Source organism: Anolis sagrei, chromosome 6 (genome assembly GCF_037176765.1).
Source record: "Anolis sagrei isolate rAnoSag1 chromosome 6, rAnoSag1.mat, whole genome shotgun sequence".
In the NCBI taxonomy this organism is placed as follows: Eukaryota; Metazoa; Chordata; class Lepidosauria; order Squamata; family Dactyloidae; genus Anolis; species Anolis sagrei.
Genome location: NC_090026.1, coordinates 5721341 through 5740097, shown reverse-complemented (window position 1 = coordinate 5740097; position 18757 = coordinate 5721341). Strand labels below are relative to the sequence as shown.

At 45.9% G+C, this 18757-nt stretch overlaps 1 protein-coding gene across 2 annotated transcripts in view; it reads right to left on the bottom strand.

Annotated features, from left to right (window-relative positions):
* Window positions 1–2354: 2354 nt before the first annotated feature.
* Window positions 2355–18757, bottom strand: part of EFNB3 (ephrin B3) — a 122922-nt gene continuing 106519 nt past the window's right edge. Inside the window, exons 3-5 of one of the 2 annotated variants that reach the window (XM_060779844.2) lie at window positions 18321–18413; window positions 11885–11989; window positions 2355–5860 (exon numbers count right to left, since the gene is read on the bottom strand). In XM_060779844.2, the coding sequence (XP_060635827.1) occupies window positions 5451–5860; window positions 11885–11989; window positions 18321–18413 (608 nt within the window). In that variant the 3' untranslated portion in view covers window positions 2355–5450. The remainder of the gene's footprint in view (window positions 5861–11884; window positions 11990–18320; window positions 18414–18757) is intronic. The other variant, XM_060779845.2, reaches the window with a different exon arrangement.

The window sequence follows — 18757 nt, the reverse complement described above, 5'->3', positions numbered from 1 at the left end:
GGCATCCTCAGAGGATGTGAGGCCTGTTGGAAACTTGGACAAGTGAGGTTTATATATCTGTGGAATAATGTCCAGGGTGGGAGAAAGAACTCTTGTTTGCTTGAGGCAAGTGTGAATGTGGCAACTGATCACCTTTATTAGCCTTGTAGCTTCAAAGCCTTGTAGCTTCAAAGCTTGGTTGCTACCTTTATAGCCTTGTAGCTTCAAAGCTTGGCTGCTACCTGCCTGGGGATCCTTTGTTGAGCTGGCCCTGATTGTTTCTTGTCTGGAATTCCCCTGTTTTGAGTGTTGTTCTTTATTTATTGTCCTGATTTTAGAGTTTTTCCTTCCCTCAGGCAGGAAGCAGTCAAGCTTTGAAGCTGCAAGTCTATTCAATGCTAATCAAGGGGATCAGTTGCAACATTCACACTTGCCTCAAGACAAGAGTTCTTTCTCCCACCCTGGACAACCCGCAGATATGTAAACTCCACTTGTCTAGTTTCCAACAAACCTCACAATTTCTCAGGATGCGTGCCACAGATGTGGGTGAAATGTCAGAAGGGAATGCTTCTGGAACATGATGATACAGCCCGGAAAACCTACAGCAACCCAGTTTAGTTAGAACTTCTTGACTGTAAAAGATGCCCGTGCAACCTCTACTTGAAGACCTCCAAAGAAGGAGAGTCCACCACCCACCAAGTTCTTACTATCATGAAGGTCCATCTCACATTGTAAGAAATTTGCTTGAAGACCTCTAAAAAGAGGAGAGCCCACTACTCTCCTAGTCCTTACTATCAAGAAGTTCCTCCTAAAGTTTAGGTAGAACTTCTTGATGGTAAGAGATGTCTAACCCAACTTCTGCTTGGAGATTTCCAAAGAAGGAGAGTCCACCACCCTCCAAGTTCTTACTGTCATGAAGTTCAATCTCACATTGTAAGAAATTTGCTTGAAGACCTCTAAAAAGAGGAGAGCCCACCACTCTCCTAGTCCTTACTATCAAGAAGTTCCTCCTAAAGTTTAGGTAGAACTTCTTGACTGTAAAAGATGCCCGTGCAACCTCTACCTGAAGACCTCCAAAGAAGGAGAGTCCACCACCCTCCAAGTTCTTACTGTCATGAAGTTCCATATCACATTGTAAGAAATTTGCTTGAAGACCTCTAAAAAGAGGAGAGCCCACCACTCTCCTAGTCCTTACTATCAATAAGTTCCTCCTAAAGTTTAGGTAGAACTTCTTGACTATAAGAGATGCCCATGCAACCTCTACTTGAGGACCTTCAAAGAAGGAGAGTCCACCACCCCCCAAGTTCTTACTGTCATGAAGTTCCATCTCACATTGTAAGAAATTTGCTTGAAGACCTTAAAAAGAGGAGAGCCCACCACTCTCATAGTCCATACCATCAAGAAGTTCCTCCTAAAGTTTAGGTAGAACCTCTTGACTGTAAGAGATGCCCATGCGACCTCTACTTGAAGACCTCCAAAGGAGGAGAGTCCACCACCCTCCAAGTTCTTACTGTCATGAAGTTCCATCTCACATTGTAAGAAATTTGCTTGAAGACCTCTAATAGAAGAGAGCCCACAACTCTTCTAGTCCTTACTATCAAGAAGTTCCTCCTAAAGTTTAGGTAGAACTTCTTGAATGTAAGAGATGCCCATGCAACCTCTACTTGAAGACCTCCAAAGGAGGAGAGTCCACCACCCTCCAAGTTCTTACTGTCATGAAGTTCCATCTCACATTGTAAGAAATTTGCTTGAAGACCTCTAAAAAGAGGAGAACCCACCACTCCTCTAGTACTTACTATCAAGAAGTTCATCCTAAAGTTTAGGTAAAACTTCTTGATGGTAAGAGATGTCTAACCCATCTTCTGCTTGGAGATTTCCAAAGAAGGAGAGCCCATCATCTTTCAAGTTCCTACAGTCAAGAAGGTCTTGCTAACATTTAGGTGGAACTTGCTCCTCTAACATTGAGTTGGAACCATGAAAGACTTTGACAACTCAAGACTCAAAAGTGTTTTAAGCAGGCATGGGCCAACTTGGACCCTCCAGGTGTTTTGGACTTCAACTCCCACCATTCCTAACAGCGAATGGTGGGAGTTGAAGTCCAAAACACCTGGAGGGTCCAAGTTGGCCCATACCTGATGTAGGCCCACCCTAAGAGAACTACAATTCCTTTTATAGGTCTGTCTTGATTTTCTTTTTGTCGTGTCAGGAGCGACCTGAGAAACTGCAAGTCTCTTCTGGTGTGAGAGAATTGGTCGTCTGCAAGGACGTTGCCCAGGTGACGCCAGGATGATTTGATGCCTTGATAATGATTAGGGATTTGAATTTTATTTTTTAAAGGGGACAGCAATAAGAAATAAAAAGTCCAGACCGGAAACTGCACAAGAACTTCTATAATCAACAATGTCCAACAGTAAAATTCCACCAACAAAGCTAAGAAAACTCTCAGATCGGAACAGAAACAAAAATTAGAAAACCAAGAAACCTCCGTTAAAGCTGAAATAGACCACATTTTCCCCCCTTTGTTTGCTCTTTGTTTTTCTGCCGAGGCAGGAAAAGCTTGGCCACGTTTTCCCCCCCACTGTCTAACACACGACGTCCCGCCTCTTCCGGCGCGTTCCACGAAACGTCACGAATGATACAAACTGCTTCTCGAAAATCCACCGGACGTGGCCACGTAAGGAATTCACAGTCACAAACGTCTCCCCCGAATGGGGCGAACATAAAATAAAAATAAAAATAAAACATCCCCGTTTATTGTCTCCACCCCCATGTCTTCGGATGAGGATGAGATGGAGAAGGCCGGCTGTTCTGTTTGGCGTTCTTCTTCTAGCAACTAAACAAGAAAGGGACCCAACGATGGAGAAACAAACAAGTGAGCTCCTTCCAAAGATCTGAGTCCAAAACAGGTCGCCAAAAAGTCTCCCCGATGTCAACACTGGCAACGTAAAGGGCCGAAAGGGATCATTGCTAAAGACTAGTGTTGATGGCCACCAAGGAAACCAAAACTCACCCAAGGAGGGGATGGAGGTGGTACGATGGAGAACGTTGGGTCCTTCAACCCTTCCATTTAATTCAAGGGATGAAGGAGGTCCACAAAAATGGGCACGTGCCACCTTTGTGGCAGAATAAATGTTCTTAGATGGAGAGGAGGAAACCCAGCAATGGAGAACCTGCCTTTCCATGTTACAACTGGGGATGACTCTCCTTCCAGGAGAAGATACCACTAATAAGGAGAAAGGGAAGGACCAAGGAGCCCGAATTAAAGTTGGCACAATAGTGAAGCTTTGGAGTAAACCCTTCAGCAAATTTCAAGTCTGAAATGTCAGGTTTGAGAGGCACATGGAAGGGGTCAACCTTGCTCTGAAAGACAATAACATTAAACACACATCCCCTTGGCATTTCCACCCTTTTTTGTGTCCTATTTCTGACCACACCAGCATGGACTGAGGCCTAGGCATTAACAAAGCAAGAAAGCCAGTGTCCAGAATGGCAAGGAAATTGGTGGGTGAAGATTGAGAACACCATTTTGTTTCCTAAATTAATTTGAGTGAATGGGAACAGATAGGTAAGTAAGCTTCCCGGAGAAAGCAGAAGCTTTGCTTTCATTCTGGGTGCTGAAACATAAGGGAACATAAGATTGAGTAGCCTTCAATGGCCTTGCTTGCCATTCGTAAGTATTGGTGGGCTCAATGGTGGGGGAGTTTCCTTCCAGACCAGTTACATTCCTTTTAGAGCAGTGGTTCCCAAGCTGTGGTCCACGGACCACCAGTGGTCCGCAAGAATGAAAATATGGTCCACGGCCTCACCGTGTTGCCTCAAAACCACACGGCAACGAGAGCGACTGGTCTTGCAAGACCCTCTTATGGTGCCGAAGCAATGAGGATGTCGGGAGGGGAGAGGCTGACTACCCAGTTTCCTTCTAGACCAGTTACATTCCTTTTAGACCAGTGGTTCCCAACCTATGGTCCATGGACCACCAGTGGTATGCAAGAATGAAAATATGGCCCATGGCCTCACCGTGTTGTCTCGAAACCATGTGGCAACGAGACCGATTGGTCTCGCGAAACCCTCTTATGATGCCGAGGCAATGAAGATGCCGGGAGGGGAGAGGCTGACCACCCAGTTTCCTTCTAGACCAGTTACATTCCTTTTAGACCAGTGGTTCCCAACCTATGGTCCATGGACCACCAGTGGTATGCAAGAATGAAAATATGGTCCATGGCCTCACCGTGTTGCCTCGAAGCCACATGGCAACGAGAGCGACTGGTCTTGCAAAACCCTCTTATGGTGCCGAGGCAATGAAGATGTTGGGAGTGGAGAGGCTGACTACCCACGAAAGATTACTACAACCACATCATCTCTAGATGATTAAATATGGTTTTCTGTGGTCAAGTTTAGGTCGAATTTCTTGACTGTAAGAGATGCCCATGCAACCTCTACTTGAAGACCTCCAAAGGAGGAGAGTCCACCACCCTCCAAGTTCTTACTGTCATGAAGTTTCATCTCACATTGTAAGAAATTTGCTTGAAGACCTCTAAAAAGAGGAGAACCCACCACTCTTCTAGTCCTTACTATCAAGAAGTTCATCCTAAAGTTTAGGTAGAACTTCTTGATGGTAAGAGATGTGTAACCATGTGTAGATGTTTTCTGTGGTCAAGCAGATGGCGACTACTGGATGGCATGTGTTCTGTATCAGAAACTAGAGCTGATGTGGTCTATCCAATGCAGTTTCCTGAATCAGCACCCCAAATAACCAAACCGAATCTAAAGTTGACCAAAAACTTATTTGTAACCCTAATTCGTAATATTGTTAAAGCCAAGTGGTCCCTGGTAAAATTTTTAAAAAAGGTTGGAAACCACTGTTTAAGAATCTAATAAGTAACTTTACGCACGGTCTTCGGCACATAGAAGAAAATAACCCCCAAATTTGTACATCTGTGTGATTATGTTTTGATTTTGAATCAAAATGACTGCTTAAAAGTAAAACGAAGAGCAACCATGGTGGACTCCCGTAAACGCCACTAACTTGGGATGGAGAGTGTGGAAAGGAAAGGATGGGCACAGCCCTTTTTTTGTTTGTTTTTGAAACCAGTGGTAGGGGGATTTGTCTCCATTAAGCTCACTCTGGTCTGACAGGGAGCGGGTTCGGGTCCTATCCCTCTGTCCATCCGTCCGTCCATCCATCTGTCCTAGCCGGGCCAGAATCCGTAGAAAGGGGAAGGCCACTGAGCGGTACAAAAGGTCCACGCCTCCGTTACATTGGCAGAAGAGGGTCCGAGTTCGGGTCACCCCTCCTGTGTGGGCGAGGGTGGCCCAGGCCAATGTGCGTTGACCCCTTGTGCACAATGAGAGGGGCATGAGGTCGGCGTCCCGTCCGCCCCCCTCGTCTATGGGAGGGGGAATCGAAGACGCGGCCAGAGGGAGCTCTGCCGCCCGCCCGTCTGTCCGTCGGTCCGTGTGCCTCCCCCACCTCATACTTTGTAGTAAATGTTGGCGGGGCTCTGCGGGGGCATCTCTTGGACGATGTAGACGGGGTGCCCGTAGTCTCCGCTCACTTTCTCGTAGTGTGGGCAGAAGGCGCTGTCTGAAGTCCTGAGCGGGATGATGATGTCGCTGGGCTCGGAGCCGTTGTTGTTGCCCCCGCCGCCCCCGCCTCCGCCACGCTTGGGGCTGGTCAGGGTGCTGAGTGACAGCGGAGGGTGGTGGGACTCGCTGTGCTTGGCCCGGCGATGGCGGTAGCACAGGGCCCCCGTCACGGCCGCCGCAACCAGCAACACGAAGGCGGCTCCTCCTGCGGCACCCGCAATGATGGGCACATTGGACTGTGGGAGGGGGCCATTCTCGCCCCCCACTTTCCCCGTAGTGTTTCCGGTCGGGGGTCCTGTTATATGGGAAAGAAGAAGGGAAGATGGTTGAAAAGAGGCATCCTAGAGTACTACTTCCCAGCCAAATAGGGTAACCCCTTGCAAAGGCATGGACCAACTTCGGTCCTCCCTCCAGGTGTTTTGGACTTCAACTCCCACAATTCCTAACAGCCAGTAGGCTGTTAGGAATTGTGGGAGTTGAAGTCCAAAACACCTGGAGGGAGGACCCAAGTTGGTCCATGCCTGGGTTTGAAGCTAGCTTCAGATTGTAGTGGAGAGACAACAAACTTCCATGAAAGTGTATGCCCATAATGTGCATTTGCGCTCTATCGTTTGTGTAATCACCATTCGGGCCCCAAATTGGTTCCAAAATACCTCTGTAATCATCTGCCCGACAAAGCCACTTTATTCTATACCAGTTTGGTAATGATAGTATAGATGTGGTCTTTTCAAAGAATACAAAGGAACAGGGGTGAAAAAAGCAGAGCAAGAGTTCTTTCCACACCTTAAATGAAACCATGGGGAGTAGAAATTATTGTTGCAAAGCAATCTTATGGGTTCTGGGTTAAAGCCAAGATCAAGGCTGTTTACTTCGGGATGGAGCTGGGAATTGCATTTTTATGGGTCTCAGAACAGAAAGAAACATCTCCCTACTAGTAGAAATAGAGCAAAACAAGGAGATGTCTCAGTTAAATGCTTTTCTTAACATACTAGGGGTCTGGAGGGAAGGGGTTGCCCACCATGGAAGAACAGGCACCCCACTTATAGGAAACATTCAGATCAGATAAAGCCATGACTTTGGTCTTATGGTTGACCTTCATCATGGTTTGAATGTGTGAATTTTAGGCCACCCAACAGGATAGGATAATGGTAGGATAATAGAATGGACAACAAGGTTAATCTAGTCTGATCTCACTGTCACACCAAAATGCACATAACTGAGAGGTGCCCACTGAACCTCTGCTTTAAGAAGGAGAGTCCACCACCTTCCAAGTTCTTAGTCATGAAGATACATCTCACATAGAGAGTACTGAATTCTCCTTCTTTGGAGACCTTTAAGTAAAGGTCGGGTGTGCATCTCTTACCCTCAAGAAGTTCTACCAAAATTTCAGGAGGAACTACTTAACAGTAAGGATTAGGAGAGTGATGGACTCTCCTTCTTTTGGAGGTCTTCAAGCAATTTCTTTCAGTCAAAAGAGTTCCACCTCAATGTGAGATGGAATTTCATGATTGTAAGAACTTGGAGGATGGTGGACTCTCCTTCTTTGGAGGTCTTCAAGCAGAGGTTGGGTTATCCATCTCTAACACTCTTACAGTCAAAGAGTTCCACCTAAATGTTAGTAAGAAAATCTTGACTGTAACAATGTAGAGCAGGGGGGTCCTCAGATGTTTTTGGCCTTCAACTCCCAGAAATCCTAACAGCTGGTCAAATGGCTGGGATTTCTGGGAGTTGTAAGCAAAAAACATCAAGGGATCCCAGGTTGAGAACCACTGCTCTACGTTGTTACAGTCAAGATGTTCTTACTAACGTTTAGGTGGAATTCTTTGAATGTAAGAGATGGGTAACCCAACCTCTGCTTGAAGATCTCCAAAGAAGAAAAGTCCACCACCTTCCAAGTTCTTATGGTAATGAAGTTCCATCTCACATTGAGGTGGAACACTCTGACTGTAAGAAGTTTGCTTCAAGACTTCTAAAAGATGGAGAGTCCACCGCTCTCCTAGTTCTTACTGTTAAGTAGTTTCTCCTAAAGTTTTGATAGAACTTCTTGAGGGTAAGAGATGCACACCCAACCTTTTACTTAAAAGTCTCCAAAGAAGGAAAAGTCACTACTTTCCATGTTCTTACAGTCAAGAGGTTCTTACTAATGTTTAGGTGGAACTCTTTGACTATAGGAGATATCTAACCCAACCTCTGCTTGAAGACCTCCAAAGAAAGAGAGTTCACCATCCTCTAAGTTCTTACAGTCAAGAATTTCCATCTCGCATTGATGTGGAACTCTTTTACTGTAAGAAGTTTGCTTGAAGACCTCTAAAAAGAGGAGAGCCCGTCACTCTGCTAGTTCTTACTATCACGAAGTTCCTCCTAAAGTTTAGGAAGGACTTCTTGATGCTAAGAGATGTCTAACCCAACCTCTGCTTGAAGACTTCCAAAGAAAGAGACTCCAGAAAGAGAAACCCTAACCGGTGCCCCATTCTATGCTGTGCTGGTCAAAGACCGTACTAAATCATTGATTGATTGATTGATTGATTGATTGATTGATTGAAAGAGACTCCATTATTGTTCAAATTCTTACAGTCAAGAAGTTCTCACTAACATTTAGGTGGAACTTGCTTCTCTAACATTGAGCTGGAACATCTTGACTCTTTTCTTGTTTGTGCCTCTGTTCATTAGTTGTAAGCTCGACCTTACAAGAAAGTGTGCTCTTTCTAAGCTGCCTCCTCTCAGCAAGGAGAAGCATTAGAAGATTGTGGGGCTTTCCTCTTTCAATGTGGATCAGGCTGAGCTTGGTAGCTCCTGCATGCAAAAAGTAGGCGATTTGGAGCAAACGCCCATTCAGGACGGAGCTGGAGGGGCATCAAACAAACAGGCTTTTGCTCCAAACCACCTACTTTTTGCCTGCAGGAGCTACCAAGTTCAGCATATTCCCTCCATCCCCATTTGGAATATTATAAGGGGTCCATTTGTCCATTTCAGGGTATTAAGACACCCCCTCCATGAACCCATTGGGTGCCGCCGTCTCCGAGCCGCAAAGCAATCCCAGCTTGGCCAAGGAAGGTGCTCGTTAGTGTCTGTCGACTCTCGTTAATGGAGCTAATTGCCTCCCCAATACCTCCCCTGGCCCAGCTTGGCAGGGTTCAGCTCAACCATCAAGATCAATAAAGCTCAACTTAGGCAGTTCATGGAGGGAGGGGAGAGAGAAGTTGCTCCCAGCTCCTCTTATCCGAGAAGGAAGACAGGATGACAAAGCTTTCTCCATCTGGACCTGCTGGTCTGAACCAAGAAATGGGGGACGCAAGACTCCCTACTCGATAGCCTCTGTATCAACTCCTATAGAAGTGGCTACTTACTCTTATGTCTCTTTCATGGGTTATGGGTTTGGACAGGTCAGGAAACAGGAGAGAAGAACAGGGATGGGAAGCCACTTGAAAGACCGAAGTGGTCTCTAAAATGTGATGCAAGAAAGGACCATCTGCCAAGAAAGTACTGATTGTGGCTTCCTGCATGGAAGAATGGGATTGGACTGGCTGGCCTTCCAACTCTATGGTGCCTCAGGTTTGCATCCATTGAGTTGGTGACCACCTTGTTGGGTTTCATCCCTGGACTGCACAAATATCTAGTCCTCAATGAGTAGCTAGACTTAGATATAGGATTAGAGATTCCTATGCATGCTTCTCCCGGATGGGGCTTTGTCTTTACTCTTCTTGCTTGCTACTATCTCCTTCTTCCTTTGAAGATGTAGCAATGGAATCTCTGTGAGGGATGAGGTCACTTCCTCTTTAAAGGTATTTCTATTATCTTGGGTTTTGGCCCTATGATCATTTTCCATTGCCCACACTCTGCTTTTGTCTCCCTTCCAGTGAGGACGCATTTTGCCTTTCTCCAGGCAAAATGTAGCTGCATGGATACTTTGGATATTGTATCCTTTTGCCTTCCTTAGAAGATGAGCTTAGTAAGCTAGTGAGCTCCAAGATCCTCTTCTATCTAAAAGGATTTCTTTCTTACTTCAATAAATATTTTGAACCTAAAGTTCTGACTCTGCAATCCTGTGCCATCCTGTTGAATGGAAGCTAATCCCGACTCACCACACGTAAGTTTCTGTTGGTTATGAAGTCTGCTTCTAGCACTCTGCTATATTTATGGTGGAATCATCCCAAGTGAGGGTTATTTTGAGCCTAACACCTCCAATTCCCAACACTCCTTACCTACTATTTGACTTACAATACCTTGGTAACCCTACTTTTTCCAGTTCCTTTACTGAAAAAGATGGGGTATTTATGTAGGCTTCCCTACACCTCTCAATTCATGGGAATGGTCTTCCCAAAAAGTAACTTTTACAAGCTCTGGCTCTCTTTGAATGGTGGTTATGTGATGAAGAAAACAGAAATATGGTCAAGGATTGGGAGGTCTTTGGAAAACGATGCATGTTTGGGTGGGGTTTTAACTATTGGTAATGCCGTTTGATACCACTTTAACCGCAATAGATCAGTGCTATGGAATCTTGGGAGTCATAGGATGGATCGAGATGATCAAATCAGATAATCCAGATTATTGTCTTTGAACTGGATTATGTGAGTCTACACAGCCACATAATCCAGTTCAAAGATGTAGCAATGGAATCTCTGTGAGGGATGAGGTCACTTCCTCTTTAAAGGTATTTCTGTTTTCTTGGGTTTGGGCCATATGGTCATTTTCCAATGCCTGCACTCTGCCTTTGTCTTCCTTACAGTGAGGACGCATTTTGCCTTTCTTTAGGCAAAATGTAGCTGCATGGATACTTTTGATATCTTCCTTAGAAGATTTTATCTTCCTTAGAAGATGAGCTTAGTAAGCTAGTGAGCTCCAAGATCCTTTTCTATCTAAATGGATTTCTTTCAACGCAGATAGTCTAGATCAGTGTTTCTCAACCTGGGGTCGGGATTCATGGGGGAGGGGCAAGGGGGGTGTCAGAGGGGTTGCCAAAGACCATCAGAAAACACAACATTTTCTGTTGGTCATAGGGGTTCTGTGTGGGAAGTTTGGCCCAATTCTATCCTTGGTGGGGTTCAAGGGGCTCTTTAATTGTAGGTGAACTACAAATCCCAGAAACTATAATCCCCAAATGTCAAGGTGTATTTTCCCCAAACTCCACCAGTGTTCACATTTGGGCATATTGAGTATTTCTACCAAGTTTGGTCCAGATCCATCATTGTTTGAGTCCACAGTGCGCTCTGGTTGTAGGTGAACTACAACTCCAAAACTCAAGGTCAATGCCCACCAAACCCTTCCAGTATTTCCTATTGGTCATGGGATTTGATCCAACATTGTTTGAGTCCATAGTGCTCGCTGGATGTAGGTGAACTAAAACTCCAAAACTCAAGGTCAATGCCTACCAAACCCTTCCATATTTTCTGTTGGTCATGGTTCTGTGTGCCAAGTTTGGTTCAATTCCATCCTTGGTGGAGTTCAGAATGCTCTTTGATTATAGGTGAACTATAAATCCCAACAACTACAACTCCCAAATGACAAAAGCAATCCTTCCCCAACCTCGCCAGTATTCAAATTTGTGTGTATGGTGTATTTGTGCCAAATTTGGACCAGTGAATGAAAATACATCCTGCATATCAATTATTTACATTACGATTCATAACAGTAGCAAAATTACAGTTATGAAGTAGCAACGAAAATAATGTTATGGTTAGGGGTCAGTACAACATGAGGAACTATGTTAAGAGGTCACGGCATTAGGGAGGTGCAGATCAGATATTGTTGTGATGCATAACAATAGCAAAATTAGTGATGAAGTAGCAAAAAAAAAATGTTATGGTTGGGGGTCACCACAACATGAGGAACTATGTTAAGAAGTCATGGCATTAGGGAGGTGCAGATCAGATATTTTTGTGGTGCATAACAATAGCAAAATTACAATGATGAAGTAGCAACAAAAATAATGTTATGGTTGGGGGTCACCACCACATGAGGAAACGTATTACGGGGTTACGGCAATAGGAAGGTTGAGAATCACTGGTCTAGATCTTATATGTCAGTGTAGTTTATATGTCCATAGTTTCACAAGGTCTTTATCCTTCCCTGCCAAAGAGGGATGGTGCATTGCTAAACTATATCTCCCAGGATTTCATAGCATTGAGCATCGGCTGTCAAAATGGAATAAAACTAGATTAGATGCATTAATTCTCGGGCTGGTTCGACTTGACCATATAATGCAGTTCAATGCACTTCAAACTACATGATAGGGTCAGGGCTGAGCCATCCTTGCTCTAAACTAGGGGGGCGGGGGACTTGTCGCTATGGGGTAGCGGAGGGGTGTTCTTAAGGGCCGTACCTGGGTTCATCTCCTTGTTGGGCTCTCCGCCGCCCGACGTCCCTCGCTCCTTCTCAGCAGGTGAGTCTGGCATGGACTTCTGGGATTTGGAGCCTGTGTTGGGATCTGGGGGGCAAGGGCAAAGAGAGAGCGGCGGTCTTATATAAGGCTGGCACATGGCCTTGTGGTGAAGGAACACTGAGGCCTACCTCACAGACTGAGACCTTTCTCCCATTGAGGTTTACCTCAGACTCTTGAGGATGACACTAGTGCAATAGATTCAGTGTAGACCAGGAATGGGCCAGCTTTGGCCCTCCAGGTGTTCTGGACTTCAACTCCCACAATTCCCAACAACCTGAGACTGTTAGGAATTGTGGGAATCGCAGTCCAAAACACCTGGAGGGCCCAAGTTGGCCCATGCCTGGTCTACACTGAATTTATCGCACTAGTGTCATCCTGAGGAGTCTGAAGTAAACCTCAGTGGGAGAAAGGTCTCAGTCTGTGAGGTAGGCCTCAGTGTGAGTTAAGCCTTAGTCTATGAGAAGGCTGAATATGAGGGAGGCCTAGTATGAGAAGCTTCTTACACATAGCAGTGCGCATAACACTGAGGCCTACCTCACAGACTGAGACCTTTCTCCCACTGAGGTTTACCTCAGACTCCTCAGGATGACACTAGTGCAATAGATTCAGTGTAGACCAGGAATGGGCCAACTTGGGCCCTCCAGGTGTTCTGGTCTTCAACTCTCACAATTCCTAACAAGCTGAGACTGTTAGGAATTGTGGGAGTCAAAGTCCAAAACACCTGGAGGGCCCAAGTTTGCCCATGCCAAAATTGCTTAAGTGGCTGAGGGGGGAAAGGAAGGGGCCTGAGGCTGTTAGAAATTGTGGAAATAGCAGTCCAAAACACCTGGGAGGGGGCCAAGTTGGCCCATGCCTGGTCTACACTGAATTTATCAAACTACAAGAGAGGAGATTCCATCTGAACACGAGGAAGAACTTCCTGACTGTGAGAGCCGTTCAGCAGTGGAACTCTCTGCCCCGGAGTGTGGTGGAGGCTCCTTCTTTGGAAGCTTTTAAACAGAGGCTGGATGGCCATCTGTCAGGGGTGATTTGAATGCAATATTCCTGCTTCTTGGCAGGATGGGGTTGGACTGGATTGCCCATGAGGTCTCTTCCAACTCTTTGATTCTATGATTCTAGTGTCATCCTGAGGAGTCTGAAGTAAACCTCAGTGGGAGAAAGGTCTCAGTCTGTGAGGTAGGCCTCAGTGTGAGGTAGGCCTTAGTCTATGAGAAGTCTGAATATGAGGAAGGCCTAGTATGAGAAGCTTTTTACACATAGCAGTGAGCATAACACTGAGGTCTACCTCACAGACTGAGACCTTTCTCCCACTGAGGTTTACCTCAGACTCCTCAGGATGACACTAGTGTGATAAATTCAACGTAGACCAGGCATGTGCCAACTTGGGCCCTCCAGGTGTTTTGGACTTCGACTCCCACAATTCCTAACAGCCTCAGGTCCCTTCCCAATCGGAACACAGACCTGAAAAGATGTCCTGATCTGGACCAGAAAAGATGTCCAGCCCAAGGTCCTGGACATCTTTGATCCTCCACCCAAATGTTTACATCCCTGGTTCTAGTGTTTCCCAACCTCTGGTCTTCCAGATGTTTTGGACTTCATCTCCCAGAATCGGTCATCATTGTCCAAAGCAGCTGAGACTGGGAGATGAAGTCCAAAACATCTGGAGGACAAGAGTTTGGGAATCAAGGACCTTCAGGAAACACTAGTCTTAAGTAATGCAAAAGTGATTTATTTGAAGGAAGCAACACTAGGTGCATCTACTGCAGGCCTGGGCCAACTTTGGCCCTCCAGGTGTTTTGGACTCCAACTCCCACAATTCCTAACAGCCGGTAGGCTGTTAGGAATTGTGGGAGTTGGAGTCCAAAACACCTGGAGGGCCAAAGTTGGCCTATGCCTGGGCTAAAGGCATTGTAAAACTACAACTCTCAGGATTCTATCACATTGGACCATGGCAAAGTGATGTCAAACTGCATCAAATCTACAGTGTAGATGCACCCACTGTTATGGGTCAGCCTTTCAGTGATGCAGAATTCTGTATGGTTTGAGGCACCTAATATTATGGCAACGTTTAAACGAATCTGTGGGTGGATACTACAAATTCCGGATATTGGAATGACAAGATGGAAAATGAACAGAGGTGATGGGGAGCTGGGTTGTCGTCGCATGTAGAAATAACTAGTTTCTGTCGTAAGAAAATAATAATAATAATAATAATAATAATAATAATCTTGGTCCCCTTCTACACTGCCATATAAAATCCAGATTATTTATATATTTACTTTGAACTGTATTATATGGCAGTGTAGACTCATATAATCCAGTTCAAAGCGGATAACGTGGATTATCGGCCTTGGTAATTAGTGTAGAAGGGGTCTGTGTAAACTGTGTAAACTAAGGCCTACCTCACACTGAGGCCTGCCTCACAGACTGAGACCTTTCTCCCACTGAGGTTTACCTCACACTCCTCAGGATGACATTCGTGTGGTAAATTCAGTGTAGACCAGGCATGGACCAACTTGGGCCCTCCCTCCAGGTGTTTTGTGGGAATCAGTCCAAAACACCTGGAGGGAAGGCCCAAGTTGCCCCATACCTGGTGTAGACTCATATAATGCAAATTATACCACATTGGATTATATGGGATTGGATCTACACTGCCGCTAATGCAGTCAGAGAGCTAGGAAAAGTTACTTTATTGGACTCTACTTCCCAAAATCCCCCATTCGGCCAAACAGTTGCACCTTCAGCCACTAGGTGGCACTAGTTGTGAAGCATGGCCATTAATTTCCCAAACTTTGGTCTTCCGTGTGTTTGGAACTTCACTTCCCATAATCCCCAATGTTGAGAAAATCTGGGAATTGAAGTCCAAAGCACCTGGAAGACCAAAGGGCTTTTGGGAACCAAGTGATTGCTCTGTATACATTGGCCTCTAGGTGGCATGATGGAATACGTTGAATGTCTCTCTCTCTCTCTCTCTCCAAAAGTTCCTTTTGCTGGGGAGTGATGTTCCTGATCCTATCGCGGACATGTGCTCCGACAACTCCAGGCCTGCCAAATGTTTTCTCTCTCCACCCACACACGCATTTTAATACATGATATAATTCCACCCTCGACAATTATTTAAATCGCCGTGTTTTCTGGCCACAGGGTTTGAGGCACCTTAAAGAACTTGTGCGGAGGCGTTGGGTAGCGCTTGAATACAAAAGCCACTCCAGATGGGAGAGTTGGCCTTCGAATTCCCTTTATATCTATTTCTGTCCTTTGTTATTTGGGGAGGAAAACTATCTCCTTGGTGAACTTCAAGGCTTTCAACCTGGGGCTTCTTTCACTGAAGCTTTTCACCCCAGGCCTTCCTCATGCTCGGCATTCTCATAGACGAAGGCCTACCTCACACTGAGGCTGACCTCACAGACCGAGTCCTTTCTCCCACTGAGGTTTAGCTCAGACTGTGAGGTAGGCCTCCATGTTATGCTCACTGCTATGCGTAAAAAACTTCTCATACTAAGCCTACCTCATATTCAGCCTTCTCATAGACTAAGGCCTACCTCACACTGAGGCCGACCTCACAGACTGAGTCCTTTCTCCCACTGAGGTTTAGCTCAGACTGTGAGGTAGGCCTCAGTGTTATGCTCACTGCTATGTGTAAAAAGCTTCTCATACTAGGCCTTCCTCATATTCAGCCTTCTCATAGACTAAGGCCTACCTCACACTGAGGCTGACCTCACAGACTGAGACCTTTCTCCCACTGAGGTTTACCTCAGACTCCTCAGGATAACATGAGTGCAATAGATTCAGCGTAGACACGCATGGGCTAACTTCGGCCTTGCCGAAGTGTTTTGAACTTTGACTTCCACAATTCTTAACAGCCTCAGGCCCTTTCCTTTTCCACCTCAGCCACTCATAGGTTTCCCTTGTCCTATTGTAGAAGAGTTAATATTCTAATTGGGCAATCGACGTTTTGACATCGACGTTTTGATTTGTGTGTTGGACAAAAGCCCAACTATCTCCTTGGTGAACTTCGAGACCTTCAACTTGGGGCTTCTTTCACCAAAGCTTTTCACACCAGGCCTTCCTCATGCTCGGCATTCTCATAGACTAAGGCCTACCTCACACTGAGGCCAACCTCACAGACTGAGACCTTTCTCCCACTGAGGTTTACCTCAGAATCCTCAGGATTACACTAGTGTGATAGATTCAGCGTAGACCAGGCATGGGCTAACTTTGGCCCTACAGGTGTTTTGAACTTCGACTTCCACAATTCCTAACAGCCTCAGGCCCTTTCCTTTTCCACCTCAGCCGCTCATAGGTTCCCCTTGTCCCTTTGTAGAAGAGTTAATATTCTAATTGGGCAAAAGTGTTCGACATCTACTTTTTGATTTGTGTGTTGGACAAAAGCCCCAACTACACTGCCAGTTTGAATGGCATTATAATGGTTAATGTAGACCAGGCATGGGCAAACTTGGGCCCTCCCTCCAGGTGTTTTGGACTTCAACTCCCACAATTCCTAACAGCCCCAGGCCCCTTCCTTTTCCACATGAGCTACTTAAGTGGCTGAGGGGAAAAAGGTAAGGGCCTGAGGCTTGATAGGAGTTGTGGGAGTCAAAGTCCAAAACACCTAGAGGGCCAAAGTTGGCCCATGCCTGATCTACACTGAATCTATTGCACTAGTGTCATGCTGAGGAATCTGAGGTAAATCTCAGTGGGAGAAAGGTCTCTGTCTGTGAGGTAGGCCTCAGCATGAGGTAAGCCTTAGTTTATGAAAAGGCCGAGTATGAGGAAGGCCAGTGTGAGAAGCTTTGGTGAAAAAAGCCCCAGGTTCAAGGCCTCATGTGTAAAGCCTCATGTGTAAAGCTTCAGTATAAAGGGTGCTACGTGTAAAAGCTTCTCACACCAGGCCTTCCTCATATTCGGCCTTCTCATAGACTAAGGCCTACCTCACACTGAGGCCTACCTCACAGACTGAGATCTTTCTCCCTCTGAGGTTTACCTCAGACTCCTCAGGATGACACTAGCGTGATAAATTCAGTGTAGACCAGGCATGGGCCAACTTCGGCCCTCAGGTGCTTAAGCAGCTGAAAGGGAAAAGCAAAAGGCCTGAGGCTGTTAGGAATTGTGGGACTTGAAGTCCAAAACACCTGGAGGGAGGGCCCAAGTTGGCCCATACCTGGTGTAGACTCATATCATGCCAATTATACCACATTGGATTATATGAGATTGGATCTACACTGCCACATAATCCAGTATTTGAATCCAGACTGTAGTCCAACACATCACTGTGGAAGGTGAATTGGGGCCTGAGGCTGATAGGAATTGTGGGAGATGAAGTACAAAACACCTGGAGGGCCAAGTTGGTCCATGCCTGATCTACACTGAATCTATCGCACTATTGTCATCTTGAGGAGTCTGAGGTAAACCTCAGTGGGAGAAAGGTCTCAGTCCGTGAGATAAGTCTCAGTGTGAGGGAGGCGTTAGTCTATGAGAAAGCAGAGTATGAGGAAGGCCTGGTGTGAAAAGCTTTGGTGAAAGAAGCCCCAAGTTCAAGGCCTTGTGTGTAAAGTCTCATGTGTAAAGCTTCAGTATAAAGGTTATACCTATGATGCACACTGAGGCCTACCTCACAGACTGAGACCTTTCTCCCTCTTAAGCGGCTGAGGGAGGAAAGGAAAGGGCCTGACGCTGTTAGGAATTGTGGAAGTCAAAGTCCAAAACACCTGGAGGGCCCAAGTTTGCCCCTGCCTGGTCTACACTGATCTATCGCATTATTGTCATCCTGAGGAGTCTGAGGTAAACCTCAGTGGGAGAAAGGTCTCTGTATGTGAGATAGGTCTCAGTGTGAGGGAGGCCTTAGTCTATGAGAAGGCACAGTATGAGGAAGGCCTGGTGTGAGAAGCTTTGGTGAAAGAAGCCCCAGGTTCAAAGCCTCATATGTAAAGTCTCATGTCTAAAGCTCCAGTATAAAGGCTATACCTATGATGCAGACTGAGGCCTACCTCACACTGAGGCCTACCTCACAGATTGAGACCTTTCTCCCTCTTAAGCAGCTGAGGGGGGAAAGGAAAGGGCCTGACGCTGTTAGGAATTGTGGAAGTCGAAGTCCAAAACACCTGGAGGGCCCAAGTCTGCCCCTGTCTGATCTACACTGTGGAATTAATGTTGTTTCACACCACTTTAACACTCCTAGCTTCATATATGGAATCAAGGGAGTTGTAGGTTCACGACATCTTTAGCTTTCTTTCCCAAAGAGTGCGGGATCCTCACCAAACTACAACTCCTATAATTCCACAGTACTGGCAGTTGAAGTGGTGTCAAACTGTGTTAATTCACCAATGTGGATGCACCCTTGGATCCCAAAGGGAGGGTAGAGCTGGTTCCGACTTACGTTGCCCGACTTTCAGGACCACTTTCATGCCTTTGGAGATGCAGGCTCCCCCTTTCATGTTCTCCAGACCTTCCTGGGTCCCATCGGATGTTGCTGCAGGAGAAGAGAGAAACAGGGAGGAATGAGGTTTTCGCATGGGATGCGTTGCAGCGGAGTAGGGAACAAGCATACATGGGCCACTTCTACGAAACTGGCGTTGTTGTTGTTGTTGTTGTTATACTGCCATATAATCCAGTTTCTGAATCCACACGATCTGCTTTGAACAGGATTATATGGCTGTGTAGATCCAGCCTAAGACCCCTTCTACACTGCCATAAAAAATCCAAATAATCTGCTTTGAACTGGATTATAGGGCCGTGTAGACTCATTTAATCCACTTCAAAGCAGATCATATGGTTTATCTGATTTGACAATCGGGATTATATTGCAGCGCATAA